This window comes from Lipotes vexillifer, unplaced genomic scaffold (assembly GCF_000442215.2).
Source record: "Lipotes vexillifer unplaced genomic scaffold, Lipotes_vexillifer_v1.1 scaffold1347, whole genome shotgun sequence".
Lineage (NCBI taxonomy): Eukaryota > Metazoa > Chordata > Mammalia > Artiodactyla > Lipotidae > Lipotes > Lipotes vexillifer.
This window is the reverse complement of record NW_006796201.1, coordinates 192,774-209,491: the sequence shown is the minus strand read 5'-3', so window position 1 is coordinate 209,491 and position 16,718 is coordinate 192,774. Positions and strand designations below refer to the sequence as shown.

The 16,718-nt window shown below is 53.6% G+C and overlaps 1 protein-coding gene across 1 annotated transcript; it reads right to left on the bottom strand.

Moving 5' to 3' along the window:
- Window positions 1–3,707: 3,707 nt before the first annotated feature.
- On the bottom strand, window positions 3,708–12,844 carry CX3CL1 (C-X3-C motif chemokine ligand 1). Its single transcript, XM_007468286.1, has 4 exons — window positions 12,775–12,844; window positions 6,683–6,803; window positions 4,305–4,758; window positions 3,708–4,229 (listed from the first exon to the last, which is right to left on the bottom strand). Exons 1-4 carry the CDS (start codon window positions 12,842–12,844, stop codon window positions 3,708–3,710), a joined length of 1,167 nt encoding a protein of 388 aa, XP_007468348.1.
- Between the last annotated feature and the right edge of the window lie 3,874 nt (window positions 12,845–16,718).

Here is a 16,718-nt window from a genome sequence, read left to right as displayed (position 1 = left end):
CAAAAAAAAAAAAAAAAAAAAAAAAAAAGAATTTGCAGCCGGCACAGAGGCAGCAATCTCAGATTCTTGCAGGAACCTCAAACGCAAATGTCTATGGGGCTTGGCAGGTAGTAAAATGAGGGAAGCAATGTGTAAGAAAAATTATGTGCCCATCATATTCTGTCTTTCCTTGTCCTACTTTTGATGAAGACTTGGGCTCAGAGAAAAATATCCTTAGTATGAGAAAAACAAGAGAACGGTGATGATAAATGGCAACTGACATGGCCACAGGATCCAGACCACCAAGAGGTGGAAAGGATGGGAGAAAACTGGGGGTTCTCAGCCTGGCCTGCCCCCTCTCAAGGGGCAGTCACTGCTCAGGCCCTGCCCACTTTCATCCTGGGGGTTAAACCACCCAGTGGGGCCAGACCTTCTGAATCACCTGAGAGAACATAGAAAAGTGGGCTGGTGTGTGTAATTTCCTGTTTTTTATTTATTTACTTATTTATTTTGCGGTATGCGGGCCCCTCACTGTTGTGGCCTCTCCCGTTGCGGAGCACAGGCTCCGGACGCGCAGGCTCAGCGGCCATGGCTCATGGGCCCAGCCGCTTCGCGGCATGTGGGATCTTCCCGGACCGGGGCACGAACCCGAGTCCCCTGCATCGGCAGGCGGACTCTCAACCACTGTGCCACCAGGGAAGCCCAATTTCCTGATCTTTAAATTTTGCCTCTAATTTTTAAAAATACCACGTAGACATCGAACCTAAGATGCTTTTGATTGCAAAACATTCTGATATTTAATAAACTACTAATAAAGAACAAAAGACCTGTCAATTAAACTGTGACAAGTCATTGATTGTAGGACAAGTCCCAATTCCAAAGATGTCACAATGTGAAAAAAAAATGTGCCCCTAAGAATCCATGAAATACTGTATAATAATAAGCTGGGCTTGGCCTTTGGCACCTTGTACAGCTTCCAATCTACCCAACTGTACAGAGCAGCTCTTATGATGCCACCTCGGGCACTGGAGGTTTATACTTGGGTCATATCAATGAACACCCGAGTCCCTTGAGGAGTAAACCCTCTTTGATCTTTATCTGGACCAGCAATGAGTCAAGGCAGTAAAGAGGAAAATGTGGCCCAGTTTGTTCCTGTGGGTCACTAGATCACTAATGGTGATACGAAGGCCCCCAAGATGGTGGTTTAGTAGGCATGGGCCAGGGGTGGGGTGGTGGTTCATAAGGGATTCTGATTCCTGCCAGGGATGGGAGCCTGCCAGGGATAGAAGTCTCACACCTGATTTTATACATGGCCCAATGTCACATACCTGGGCAGAGCAGAGCCAGGCCAGAGGCTCAACCCTCCCCAGCCCCGTTCCCAGTGCCCCCTTCTCCTGCTGACTGTAAAGTTCCTGCCCCTCTGCCCCAGGGGTCTCCAGCATTTCTCCAGAGAGTCTTTTGTTTGTTTGTTTCTTTGTTTTGGCCACACAGTTTGGCATGAGGGAACTCAGTTCCTGGACCAGGGATTGACCCACGCCGCCTGCAGTGGAAGCGCGGAGTCTTAACCACTGGACCACCAGGGAAGTCCCGCTTTCCCAGAGAGTCTTCGCCTCTCCTTTGTTCCATCCTCCAGAGGCTCTGGTGCTGAGCCTGCCCTAGGAAAAGCAACTTTATTTGATTCACAAGACTTTTCAATTTTATTAGTAAAATACAAAATGGCACAGACATTGGTGATAGTGTTGGAAAAGCAAAATGATCAATCAGCTCCTTCTGAAGTCCTCCCCAAATTGTCTTTGTACCTGTCCTGCTTGGGGGAAACTCACAAAGTCCGTGGAAGGGAGACACGCTGTCCCCAGCTGCTTTCTCACAGAGGGGAGCCCCTTCATGGGTGCCTGTCCCTTGAAGGCTCCCAGGCCAGAGGAGCCCCCCAAAGTGCATTCAGATCCGCTGTCTTCCTCTCTGAGCTGTCAGAGTGCCGCCAACCGGAGCCAGGCCCAAACATCCTGTGCCGTGACCTGCAGGGGAGTGCAGGAGAGCCAGGCCGGCAGGGAAACACGGCTTCCCTCTCTCTGTAGACTGGAGTCCCAGGTGCTTCCTCTCAGCATCCGTCTACAAAGGAGCACGTCACCTGTACCTGGGGGAAGCCTAGCCCATGGGACACCCCTCTGATGGAGGGCAAAGGTGACCTTCAGAGACAATCGGAGGGAGGTGGGGAGCTGCCGCCAGGGACCTGAGAGGTGAGACCTGCAGGTCCGGCTCTGACTGCGGGGTGCTGGCCGGCCTGGTGAGCCTTCGGCCCCATCCAGGCCTGCCTGAGTCCTCAGTGCCAAAAAGAGTACCTCTGACTTCATGCCCACAGCTTCCCTCCCCTGCCGGCCCCTCCCCACAAGACAGAGTCCCTTTCAGAAGTAAACACGGGAACCTCAGCTTTCCCTGGTGGATTCTGATCTCATGGAAATTCCTGGCCCTACCTGCGCGGGGGATGAAGGTGAGGGGAAAAGAAATCAGAGTGCAGAGGACAGTGTTTTCAGGGCGCGAGAGGTGGAAGAGGACCCAGGCCGCAGGAAAGAAAGAGAAAATGCCTGACTCGGGTCCCTAACGAAGCGAAGGAGCTGCCGCTGCTCCCTGGTTCCTTTCTCAGAGCCTGCAGGCCTCCCCTCCTCCTTCAGCCTGTCACTCGTCACTTCGTCTCAAAGCCAGCGGGGGCGGAGGGGGGCCTTCAAAGTTGGTCTCTGCGCCTCAAGTACCCCAGCCTAGCCCCCCACCCCCAGGGGGCCCACACTGCTGACAAGGGGGCAGGACCTCCAGGTCACAGCGCCCATGGGAGTGCCGGTCTCATCGATGGCAGAGACCATCTCTTCTGATGAAGGTTGAGAGGCTGCACCCAAGGTCTGCAGAAAGGAGTCTCTGGATCCACTAGTGATGCCTGCCAGGGGTGCAGGCTATTACCGCATATTTGCTGTACCTCTCCCCTTTCACAGGTGAGAAACCAGAGATATGAATGCCTTGATGGATCGCTGGTGGGCCTGGGACTAGACCCCCCCCCGACCTTCACGCTCGTAGTCAATGCTCCTTCACAGCACAGACGGGGCAAAGCAGCGGGTGGGAATCAAAACCACCGGATGACTTCATTTCTCATTCTCATGATGCCTACCTGAGGGCAGATCCTTCTTTGGGATCAGTCCCAGGAAACACCACACTAGCCTCATGCAAGAAAAGACAGGTCCCCGGCTGGGGCATGGGGTCTATACAGGGGGCAGGGGAGCTAGCACCGCAGGTGGCCGGGGTGACTGGCAACCACAGCGGGACCAAGAGACACGATGAAGTCTGAGGGAGTGGGGAGAAGGGGCCTGGACTGAGGCTCGTTTGTAAGAAGGGATGACTGTGGTACCCGCAGGGGTATGGGTCAGAGGGGCTGGTGTTTCAATAAATAATTGTTCACTGGGGCTGGCACGGTATCTAAGGGACCCTCTAACCAGCCAACAGCAGAGGGGAGTTTTCTGACTTGGGACATTGGAGTGAGTTGTGGAGGCCACCCCCTCTGTCCGCAGTAGGTCAAGGATGGTCAAGGGTGGCCTCCAAGGAGCTGGGGGCAGTTCCACCCAGAGGATCCCACCTCCTCGCTCCAGTCATCCCAGCTTGGGCCAGACTCTTGGGTGAGGGCGAGTGTGAGGATGGGGGACGCCAGGCAGCTGAGTTGAACAACTGGATGCAGGCAGGTGGGCAGCTCATACTGGCACCAGGACGTACGAGTTACTGCCACAGCTCCGGGGGACGTAGCGAAGCCCCTCCACCATGTCTCCTGCCATCTTGCGGGGGCAGCCCTGAAGGCTCTGGTAGGCAAACATGGCCACCCCCAGGCAGAAGAGGAGACCGAGGAAGGCCAACAGCCCCACTGCCTGCCTTCGGGTGGCTGCCTGGGAGTCAGGGATGGGAGTGATGAGGACACCCAGCCTCTGGGGGTCCACGGTGGCATGAATGGGCTCCTTGACCTTGGGGGTCCAGCTGCCAGAGGCCAATGGATCCGTACTGGGGACCCCTTCAGAGGATACAGGGACCACGAAGACATCGGACACGCTGCCGGGCCCCATGAAAGCATCCGTGTGAGCTGAAATGGGACCCAATTCTTTGGACCCTAGAGAGTTCTCTGGCGTGGGGTCCTGTCCCTTGATCCACCCAGGTTGGCCTTTGGGCCCAGTGTTGTCCTCTGGGACTGTGTGTGAAATAGTGAGGGCCTGGGTGGAGGGGGCCTGGGTGGGGAGGGTCTGGGTGGAGGGGGTCTGGGTGGAGGGGGTCTGGGTGGAGGGGGCCTGGGTGGAGGGGGCCTGGGTGGAGGGGGCCTCAGAGGCTTTCCCCTCAGCCTCGAGGTCTGCCCCAGGTTGGTAGGCGGTAGAACTCTGCCAAGACGTGGTGGTGGTGACGGCAGCCTTGTTGAAAACCGCAGTTGTCTCGGGCCCTCCATCCGGAGTCTTTGAAGTGGAGGGGGACCTGGTCCCCCTGGAATCAGCCACTACTGGTGGCAGCTCTGGGGAAGTCCCGAAGGCCCTCTGTGCCTCCTGGCTACTGCTTTCGCTTGTGAATTTGATCTCTGAGGCCTCAGACCAGTCCATCCCTCTGGTGGCTGGGCTGGTCCTGGGCTCACCCACACCGATTTGCTTCTCGAATGTGCCGCCATTTGGAGCCAGAGCAGCAGCCTTGCGGTCTAGATGCTCCATGGCTTTCTGGACCCATTTCTCCTGTGGGTCAGCACAGAATAACTTTTCCTTCATGGTCTTCAGGCTGCAAGGAAGGAAGACAAGGGACCCAGTGATGCCCAGATGCCATGCGGAGTAGGGGTATCGTGCACATGCACTGCAGGTGAGCAGACCCGGCTAGAAATCCTGCTCCCACCACTTAACTAGCTGTGAGCTATGAGTTCTTAGCTGGGGCAGCTCAGCTTATGGAACTTCCGTGTTCTCACCTGAGAACCGGAAAGAGAGTCCTACCTTCCGCGGGGTGACCAAGCATCCCAGAAAAACTGGGACTGAGGGCGTTCTCAAGATGCGGGTCTTTTTGTGAAAATTCCAGCAAACTGGGACAAGTGGGTCACCCTACTTCTGTGTTATTGTAGGAGATGAAAATGATGTAAAGCCCCTGGTTCAGAGTAGGAGATCAGCAAAATAATAACAATGTTAATAATCATGTCATTAACATGAAGGTGGGGGCTGTGGGCTGCAAGTTTTCTGATTGGGAGAAGATGTCACGGGTGTTCTCTGGCAAGCTTGGAGGTAGGGCCTCCTCACTCTGGAAAGGACTCGATGTCATAACATCCTCTTCCTCCTCTCCCTCGGTTGCAGGCTGCCCTCCGGACCTCTACCCTCCTCTCCTAGTGTGTATCCTCAGACTGAAAGGGCCCCTAGGGAGCTCCAACCCTATACATGGTGGCCCTGCTGGGACCCTGAGTGCCATCCAAATCTTGAACTTCCTTTGAAGCTGCGTGTGCCTGGTTTACTACCGAGACCACAGCTCAGAGCTTGCTCCACGCCATGAGCCGTGCTAGGCATTTTGCCTGGTTAAACTTCACACCCATCCTGTAAGATGGCTACCATGTGCACCCCCATTTTACAGATAAGAAAACCAAGGCTCAGAGAGGTAATGTAAATGTGCCTGGCTCCAGTATGCTAGGAAGCCAGAGAGGTCCAGAAAGCAAGCATGACCCTGTAGGCCCCACAGGTACAGTGCTGCCCTAGTGCCATCATCCCCTCTCTGGAGCATCCCACTTCCCCTTTGCCTACAAAATAGAAGCAAATACGTGGGGGAGTCTGGGGGAAGCGAGTCTTGACAGGTGAGCAGAGAGGTCAGGCAGTAGCACACTTGCTCCTCTTAGTAACAATCAGTGGGAGGAAGCACAACTTCCTTTAGCTGAGACCCTACTTTGAAGGCCCACTGGCCATTTCCTGTTGCCAGGACTCAGGGCCTGGTTGAGTCTGGCTGAGGCCGCTTTAAGACCCAAAGGTCAGTCCTGGGGAAAGGCCTCAGGGCTGGGCGGTTGGCAGTACCCAAGAAGGACCCCAGAGGAGCAAGCAGCCACGATGGCCAGGGATCCCAACAGCCAGAGGGGAAGCTGGCTTGGCTTGACCCCTCCTCAAAGTCTCAGAGGGATTCTATTTCCCCATCTGTCCAATGGCAGTAATAACCTTGGCCTCTCCTGTTGCCAGCAGCTTCTGGGCACCCTGCCAAGCACTTTAGTTTCATTATCTCCTTTCAGCTTCCCCAAACTACCCATTTTACAGATAAGGAAACTAAAGCGCAGAGGGTAAGCAACATGACCAGGGCCACCCAGTCTGTAAGTGGTGAAGCCAGGATTTGCACCAGATCTGTTGGCGTCTGGAGCCTGCACATTCAGAGCCCTGTGTTTTCATCCCCCATGAAATCCAGCAGGTTCGAGGGCTGCATAAACACCCTTTAGCCCAGAAGGAATCATCACCCTGGGTGGCATCTCCAGGCCACGGCCATTCAGGAAGCCACAGCTCATCTTTGCCCTGTGGCACAGATATTAAGATTGGCCAGGAGGCCAGCAGGTCAGGAGCCAGAGATGCATTTGCGGAGGCCCTGGGCCAGGAGCCCAGCTTTGGGTGACAGGATGTGGACACGGATTAGCGGAGGCCAGGGAACCACCCCCGGGGCCTGAAAGGAATTCAGAGGCCAAGAGGGCGGTACCTACATGATGGCACGTTTGCCGCATGATTCTTGATTTCGCTGGTAGTGGACCAGACGAGCCACGGGGATCTCCGAGGTCATTTTGCCGCACGTGATGTTACACTTCTTCGCACCGTGGTGCTGCCCTGAGCCCACAGAGGCCCCCAGTCAGCAGCACTGTCCATGGGCATCTGGCTTCCCAGCCCCACGCCAGCTTGCCCCCGCCGTGCATCCCCCAAACCAGAACCGATGCCCCACACCCTTGACCTCAGCCCCCTGTCCCGGGCCAAACCTCTCTATGCCTCAGTTTCCCCACCTGTAAAATAGAGACAGCAATAGGACCTACCTCAGAGGGTTGCTGTAAGGTGATGAAAATGAATTCTTACTTATAAAGCTCTTATTGCCTGGCACATTGTGTTTAATTTTAAAAATTAAATCGCTATAGTTGGTTCACCCTGGGGAGAGGAGTGTGAGACTGACAAGGATCTGCCTGAGGTCACACAGCCAGCAAGTGATGGAACAGGCTCTCCTGCCGGGCCTGGCTCCCGGCCCTTCTGGGCCCAGGGCGCTGCCCTTCCCCCCCCACCATGCTTTTACTCCAGTAAAGTCACCTGCTCAACTGTCGCCCCCTCCCAACCATATCCCATCCATCCCTCTCAGCCTGATCCATATCCATGGGTTTCCGCAACCTCTGGGACACACCCAGACCTCGGTCCATCCACATCCCACGTGTATACCCTATGACACACACGTACACTCACAGCACCAAACACAATGACACATATATATATGCCCCCCACCCCCCCCAAAAAACACATAAAGGCATACATGCAACCAGGCACACATAGCGGATAATAAAATTTTTTAAATATATAAGTACAACCACCTTCTAGGGAGTGTGCTGAGTAGGTGATCCCTTGTTCTGCCATTAAGAGCCAGGATGATTTTGGAAGCAGTTTCTTGGGAGGAACGCAATGGGCCGTTTGGATTCCCAGGGCAAGCTGGGAGCAGGCGTAAGGAGGAGGAATGGAGATGCGTTGTACACGGAGTGGGGACAGAGTGAGATGGGCGGGGGCCTGCAGATGGCTGCGTCCCACGTGGAGCCAGACAGAAACCCCAGGACAGAATGACGGTGACCCAACAGATAGCTGAGAACCCAGACATTTTATGTAAACATTCCAAGTGGTTTGCATTGCATTTCCACCTTCCCCTAAAATCTCCAGCAAAATTTGTTTGCTGTTTGCTGTAAGCTCTAGAGGGGTGTGCAAAAAATGAGGGAGAACCTGAGTGTCAGATCTGGGTCAAGGTCATATGCAGCCGAAGCATGACCTCAGAGGGTTTTGCAAAAATCTAGAGGCCAGGACTTCCAGGGCAGTGGAGCTGAGGGAACAAACTAATTTAGCTCTGCAGAGCTAGGGAGGCCCCAGGTGACCCCCCCCCCGGGGTTCCACCAAAACACACACAGCTCACACACAAATACTTATGTGTGTGGACATGCAAACCAAACACGCTCCGCCTTCCCAGATACAGGCGAGAGCTAGGGAGGCCCCAGGTGGCCCCCCCCCCGGGGTTCCACCAAAACACACACAGCTCACACACAAATACTTATGTGTGTGGACATGCAAACCAAACACGCTCCGCCTTCCCAGATACAGGCGTGCACACACACCTTCTAGAATCTGCCACCCCTTCTCTCATCATTTCCCCTGCCTCGGCCCACCCTGCTTTGTGGGAAAGAGGGTGCAGGGCTTGCAGGGTGAGGCTGGGCCATCAGGGGGCAGCAGTAGTAGCCCCAAGGTGGTCGGCGGGCTCCCTGCCGCTGGTCCCTGAGTCACTGGTAGCCCTTTCTCTCTGAGGAAACAGGATGTGGAAGGCGCTTTATCACCCTCCTTCTCCCACAGTGGGACCTCAGAATGACTCAGCTGCAGCCTCCCCAGGTCCTGTTGAGTAGAGCCAGGAGCCAGCCCCTGGACTGGTGTGGCAGGTGACTTCCAGAGGAATCCCCAGAAAAATGGTGCCCCCGGATGGCCTGGACCCGGGAGAGGCTGTCCAGCGGGCAGGAGGGATAAGCTCGGGCAGGTCAATTTGCTCTTCTGACTTGCTTCCACTGCCCAATTCCAGGGCTTAAAGAGCCACAGAGGTGGCCTGTCCTAAAGTCTCCACCCTCTGCCGTGGTGCCTGAATGGCCCCGGCCAGGCTCTGTTCTTGGTTCTGCTTGAGAAGGTTGCGTAACTAACTGGGGGGTCTTTTCTTCTCAGAGCTGAAATTTTCTTTTCTGTAACTGGAAATAATGCCTCCACCAGCCAGTCATCTATTACCTGTCATATAAGTGTCAGGAGGACAGGGACCTTGTATGTCTTGGTGTCACAGTGTTTCCCAGCATCCAGCATAAGGTAGATATAAATATTCATCGAAGGAAATAATGTCTCAATCCCTTCACACACCTCCCCATCCATCTATCCATCCATCCATCCATTTATCTGCCACCCCCTTGTCAATCCCCTACCCATTCCCTGCCACCCACCTGTCTACCTCCCATCCATCCCCACTCACCCTGGTCCATCAATCTATCCATGCCCCACTCACCCACCTATCATCTGTCCATCCCCTACGCATCCTCCACCCCCTTCATCTCCCCACCCCTCCATCTCTCACCAGCCCACTCACACATCATTCATTATACATCCATTCATCCATCGATTTCCTGATTCAGGCAACACTTGTCTGAATTACTTTTGAGTATCTACAAAGACCCAGACCCTCTTTCCTTAACCCTGAGCTCCTTCTCCTGAAGGTGCTGGTGCTGAGCTTGAAGAGAGCACCTCAATCCCAATAAATGCTATCAGATCACCATGTTCACTCAGTCAACCAACAAATGCCGACCTGGCTCTTGCCAGGCCCTGTGAGGAGTAGAGGGATGAACAAGGCCCATCTCTGCCCTCAGAAGTCTCCCAGCCTGATGGACAGCTAAGACATAACCACAAAGTATCAGAGCTTTTCTTAGTAGAACACCTACTGTGTTTTGGACCTTATGCTCAGCACACACACACCTGCTCTCATTAATTCCTGCAAAGGGATGATTTTTATCCCCATTCTAAAGATGCGGAAGCTGAGAATCAGAGATGTTTAATGACTTGCCCAAAGCCACACAGCTGCTTAGTGGCAGATCTGGTTTTCCTCCCAGCCCCTAGACATCCACTGTTCTACGCTGCCTTAAACACCAGGTAAAAACACCGTGTTCCAGAACAGACCCTGAATGTGCCAGGGTTTACAGGACGGAGAGACCACTTCCAGCTGCAAGTGATCAGGAGATATTTCTTAGAGGAGGTGTACATTAGGCTGGACCTCAAGGACTGTTTGGAGGATTACAGGCAGGAAAAGATGGGAATGTTCTGGGTCTCTGGGTATTTGGGTGGTAGAGAAGGCTTGAGCCATTGCTCAGCTGTGTGTCCTGGATGAGTGACTGAGGTTCTCTGAGCCTCCATTCCCTTACCTGTAAAATGGACATGATAATACCTGCTTCGCAGGATGGTTATGAGAATGAAGCTTTAAAAATATCTGGACCCTTAGAGCAGGGTTTTCTCAACAGCAGACACCACTGACATCTTGGACCACATAATTCTTTGTTATGGAGGCTGTTCTGCGTACTGCAGGACATTTGGCATCATCCCTGGCCTCTACGTACCAGGTACCTGAGCACCCCCCAACCAAAATGTAACAAGCAAAACTGTGTCCAGAAATTGCCAAATGTCCCCTTGGAGGCCGAATCCCGCACTGAGGAGTGCTTCCCTGGAGACATCCATGTGTCCCCGCCCAGCTCCCTCAACGCCCCCTTCTTCCCTGACCGACTACTTAAAATCTCAACACCTTCCCTACCACCCCCGACTCCCTGCTTTTTTAAATCACAGCGCTTTTTTCCTTCTAACAGACCAAATCTGTTTATTTTGAGGATTGTCTGTCTTCTCCAGTTGATGCTCAGCACGCTGAGGGCTGGGATCTCTGGCAGTTTTATTCACTGATGTGGCCCCAACACCTAGAATTGTGCCTGACACATAGTAGGTGCTCAGCCAGTGAATGAATCAACAAAATGCACAAGGAAGCACTTTGTGACGTATAAAATCCTAACCAACGGAGACATAGAGGAATTTTCATTTAAGTTCGACTTGGGCCTGGACCTGACCTTCTGGATTTATCCTCCCCTGCCTTCCCCCCACCCACACCCTAACCAGGTGGGCAGACAACAGCAGCTTAATTCAGATTTTTTTTTCTCTCTTTCTTGTTGGAGCTTGAGTGGGAGTGAATGCGTCAGTGCTTGGGGAGAAAAATTCTCTGCTCTGACTTCTATCTGCAGGTTTGTTATATAAAGCAGAGGAGCCTCTTGCCTGACACAGCCCTGCAAACCCACATTTGGGAGCTGACGCCGCCACCCTGCACCAGCCAGGGCAGTAGCCACGAAATCCCCAGCCCCCTTCCGGGCCTCTCTGGCTTGTGGACCACTCCCTAGTCCTGCAGGGGTTCCCAGGGGCTCTCTCAGAGGCACAAATGTCAGCGTGGCTAAGGACTTCCAAGATGAGCCCGGCCAAATGCCCAGTCTTAAAGGAGGAGAAACTGAGGCTCAGAAAGGTTGAAATAATGTGAGTATCTCCCAGCAAAACCAGTGACCAAGATTAGGGCAGGAACTTGATGATTTTGAAGTCTCGGGCTGCTGGATAGAGCATCCAGAGTGCCCCCAGGATCCCCTCTCCATCCTAACATAGAAGACTTCCACCCCCAGCTTAGTATAAGTAATCCCTCCTCCTCCCACTTTCAAAGTGTCCTCATAGGCATTAGAGCCTCACCACATGGAGGCAATAGCTATATTTAAACATGCAGCAGCTGGGACCAAAGAAGGTAAGACCCCACTCAGGGTCAGGGCTATGGCAAAGCAACCTCCATCGGAGTCCACATCTTCCAGTACCCACTATCCCCAAACACCTCGGAGCTCAGTGTTCTAGCCCAGGAAACAGGAGGGCCAGCAGCACGAGGCCCACACCACACCACCCACCTGCTCTCTGCCCCACTGGTGGGTTTTCCCCAAATAGAGGGACTCGGGGGACAGTTTGCTCCACGGAGGTGCTCTGGAAGCTGGAGACTGGTTCTCATTTTCCCAGCCTTGCTGTGTGCCCTAAGGCAGCCTCCCACCCTCTCTGAGCCCCAACCTGCCGGATGGTCCGGGTATTCCCTGAGGATGGGGTTGACTCAAAAGGTTCTTGAAGGCAGTGTGATCCACAGATGTGGTGAGCATGCAACCACACTCTCTCCTGCACCCAGTCTTACCCTCTCCTGCCCTACTTGCTGGCTGTGCATCCTCAGGCCAGTTTCTAAACCTCTCTGGGCCTCCATCTTACTTATGTCGGGTGGGATGGATACATCATGCCCTATCAGGTCCCAGGCTCCAGAAAGCAAGTGACTGGAGGTGCAAACATTTCTAAGCTATGCTGGTAGGAGAAAGGCAGTATCATGGGGGAGACACAGGCAGAGGGACTGGGGGCTACAGGCCAGAGGAACAGTGATGAGCCGAATTCATGAGCTGCAATGACCTTGACCTCCACTGGTCCTGGGCCCCCTACTCCTGGGAAGGACTTGAAATCAGGGCAGGAGAAAGTCCCAACTATGGCTTAGCCCGGGGCCAAGCTGAGACTCAGGAGTCAGGGCTGAGGGTTACAAATTAACCCTGTGCAGGGAGACCGGCCCACAGTCTGCCAGGGCTCCCACCCCAGGGCCCACCAAGAGCATCCTCGGGCTTCCCACAGCCCCACCTCCTGGCACCCCTCCACACCCGGCATCTTGTGCTGCTCCCACCACCTCTCTGTGCTGCCATGCTGTCGCCACCTTGCTCACTGGGCCAGGCAGGGACAGTCTCCGGAGACGGTAAATCTTTCCAGCCGGAGGGGCAGTCCTGAGTCCGGGACGCCACCAGGGAGATGCCCAGCCCCCTCCGGCATATCAGTCAGAAAGGGGCTGCCACGGGTTTTAGCCTTACACGGGAGGGTCCGGGGGCCCTCATGGAGGCCTGAGGGGCAGAAGTGGGGCTGGGGGTTCCCCAACCCCGCTTATGCCTGAGTCCACCACACTCACCAGCCAGAAGCACGATCAGATGGCAGAGAGCAGTCAAACGGAGCAGCCACGAGAGAGGTGGAAGAGCCATGGTCCAGGGGGTCCGGGGGTGCCGGGGCAGGCGGTGTGGGCCCTCGTCGGGGCTCGGTGCTGTCTCTTCGCTGCCTGAGCTCTGCCGCGGTTTATAATCGGGCTCCACTGCCTCTGCCTCGCTCGCCCCCGCAGGCAGCAGGCAGGCGGTGGGAGGGGAGAGGAAGGGAGCGTGTACAGCGACTGAATTCCTTAGCATGTTGCCAAGGAGCTGAGTCGGCTCTCAGACTCTGGGTGAGGGCTCCTGGTGGGGGTGACCGGCTGGCTTCTCATACGAGGACCCGCCTGCGAGGCTGGAGGAAGCCTGCTAGGGTTCAAAGGGCCTCCCCTCCTCCCATCTGCTGGGGCCACCTTCCTACTGGGAGCTGACACACTCTCCTAAGTGGGTAGTAAACCAAAGGACAGAAGACTAGAGAATGCTGGCTGCGGGCAAGCCAGGAGGACACAGGGCCCATGAGTCTGGGTCTGACGAAGTCTCCTTTGGTCTGGGAGTAGCTCTCCCACGCCAGGAAGGATCTCCAGCCCTTACCTCTTAAAGCCCCAACACCTGGGGCACCTTGTTCATCAAAGTATCCTCCGAGCCCAGCATGCAGCCTGGCAAGCAGTAGGGGCTCCGTACAGCAAATGCTGCCGAAAGAATGATCCAGCCCAACTTCATAGGGACAAATGGACAAACTGAAGCCCAGAGAGGGGGCAGAATCATGCCAGGTCATAGAGGTCATCAGAGCGGAGAACCCATCTCCCGCTGCCACAGAGAAGAGTAAGCATGAGCCGGGCGTGGGCAGTTCAGGCAGGACACAGGCAAGAGCCCCGGCCTCCCTGCTTCCAGCCCCCCTACCTGTTGTTTCCTCATTTGCACCCACTCCCATAGCTGGCTCTGGCCCTCTGTGAGCCCACGGGAAAAACACGGCTGCCAGCCTCACCCCTGGTAACTCAGGGCCTCTCGGTTGGTCCTTAACTCGGCAGCATGCTTGAAAAAGTCCGGCCCCTCACGGGGGCTCCATCTGTACAAGGAGGGAGTTGGGCTTATTCACTGAGGAGGGAGCTACACAGCTCTGACTTTCTAGGTTCTCTCTTTGTTAGAGGTGGTGACAACAGGACCAGGCATGATCGGCCATCAGCTCCCACCAAACTGGTATAAGGGCTTTGCTGGTATAAATGGGTGCAGCACAGCTGCTATCATGGCTGCTTTCCCTGCAGGCAGTGGCAATAATGCCAGAGACTCCGGAAGAGTCTAACAGGAGCCTAGCCCAGTCTGGGACAGGAGTTAACTGTGAACCCACTCCCATCTAGGCAAGTCTGGGCTGCCAGCCAGAGCAAAACCAGTTTGTGAGGCACTGTTGCAGGCTACGGAGCCAGTTGGTCTAGGCTGGGCTGGGTGGAGGGGTCACAGCTCCCAAGGCCAGGGTACCTCTCTCTCACCCAAGCACAGTAAAGCTGCCTAGGGTGTGGAGCTAAGAGCCTGGACCCTCCTTGACAGGGAGGAACACCCCTGGCACTGGCCAATGTCCACTCAGCCTCGGAGAATCTGTCGCAGCCCATGCAGATACGAAGCTAGTAGTAACCTTCACATCCCTCGGTGTATAGCTGTTGAGGCCCAGAGGCGGACAAGAAGTGAAATAAACTGAGGTCCAAGGCTTTCTGTTCTACCCAAGTAGGAGCAGATGAAGAAAAGGGGGAGGAGAAAGAGGAGGGGGAGGGCCAGGGATAGGGGACAAGTGGGAGGAGGAAGGGGGAGAAATAGGGAGGAGGGAAGCGGGGAGGGGAGAGGCGAGAGGCAAGTCCTGGGAAGCCCCACACTTCATAAAGGACAAGACCCGGGTTGGGCCAGGTATTTGGGGGTAAAGACCCTTGTTCCCTTGGCCCCGGACTATGCTCCAAAGAAGGATTTAGAAAGCAAGGGCTTTGGGATCAGATGATCCTGGCTCTGCCACTATCTCTGTGTGATCTTGGGCGGCTTCCCTGCCTCTCTGAGTTCACACTTACTCTGAGATAGGTACTGTTTTAAGTGCTTTGTATGACTCATCCAGGAAATCATGACAACAAACCCAGGTGTAAGCAAAATACCATTATCGTGGTCCATTTTATGGATGGGGAAACTGAGGCATGCAGAAGTTAAGGAATTTTCTGAGGATCACCAGCCAGGAAGTGGGGGAGCTGGATTTGCCCCGGCCAGCTGGCTCTGGAGTCTGAGCTCCTGATCACCAGACTACACCACCTCCCTCCATCCGCACTTCGTGGAATGCTGTGAGAATTGAGTTTGTGCCCTTAAGGTGCCGGTTCAGAGCCTGGCACGAAACAGGTGCCAAAACACAGATATAACGCTGTTTTTCTTTGTTCAGCTCTTGGGAACGTCCTCTGTCTTCTACCGGCCCAGCTTTCCCTCCCATAAAATTGGAATGGTCACCCCACCTAACTCATCAGGGTGTTAAGAACTGAGTTTAGATTCAATTCAGACACAGGAGCCAGGCTTTTAGGTTGGTGGGACCTGGAGACAAACATGACTCCACCACTTATGAGGGGTGTCACTTTGGGTAAGTGACTTAACCTCTCTGAGCCTCAGCTTCCCCTTCTGTAAAATGGGATGCTAAAGCCACCTCATCAAATCACTCCCTGGGGGAGTTCATAAAACTAAGGACTTTCAGAGTGCCTGGCACACAGAAACCCTTGGTGTTTGTTATTCAGCCCTGATGTGTGCCTGGCACTGTGATGGGACAGTGTTGGTGGGGGAGCCTAGGCAAATAAGCCAAAGTCTTTGCCCCAAGGAGCCCCAGCTCACTGGGAGGGAGAAGATGCAAGTCCTACCAGGGATTCGAAGACTACAGGTCTTAGGGAGGGAGAGAAGCCTTTGTTCTTGTCTGGGAATCAAGGAAGGCAGGAATGAGAGACGGTATTTCAATCAGAAGATGGACAGAGGGACTTCCCTGGTGGCACAGTGGTTGAGAGTCCTCCAGCCAATGCAGGGGACATGGGTTCGATCATTGGTCTGGGAGGATCCCCCATGCTGTGGAGCAACTAACCCCGTGCGCCACAACTACTGAGCCTGCGGTCTAGAGCCTGTGAGCCACGGCTACTGAGCCTGCGTGCCGCAACTACTGAAGGCTGTGCGCCTAGGGCCCGTGCTCTGCAGCAAGAGAAGCCACCACAGTGAGAGGCATGTACACCGCTTGCTGCAACTAGAGAAAGCCTGCGTGCAACAACAAAGACCCAACACAGCCAAAAATAAATAAATAAAATAAATTTATTTTTAAAAAAAGATGGGCAGAATTTTGCTTTTTTTCTACATTATCGTTTTGAAAAATCTGTAAACAATAAAGAAGAAATGAAACAGAGCTTTCCTATCTCTACCACTAAGATTCAATGATTAGCATTTTTTCATATTTGCTTCATTTTTCTTCTTTTTTTTTTTTTTGCTAAGCCATCTCAGAGTAAATTATGGATGCCTGATACTTTGCCCCTTGAATTCTTTAGCATGTACCTCCATTGTATAGACATTGTCTTACATAAATAGAATACTATTATCCCACCTAACAGAACTAACAATGATTCCTATATGTCTTATAATATTTAGTTAATATTCAAATTTCTCCAATTATCCCAAAATGTATTTTAACCTTCTTCTCCTTCCCTCCCTTTTTCTCTCCTTTCCTATCGATCATCTACCTATTTATCTATCCATACATATCTATCTATCTATCTATCTATCTATTGAACCAGGGTTCAATCTAGGTTCATGCATTGTGTATGGTTATTTCTATTTATTGTACGATAGACCTCCTTTACATTTTTCATGACATTGACTTTCTGAAGAGTCAGGACCATTGTCTCACATGCTGTTCTCATTTTTTTTTTTTTTTTTTTTTTTTTTTTTTGCG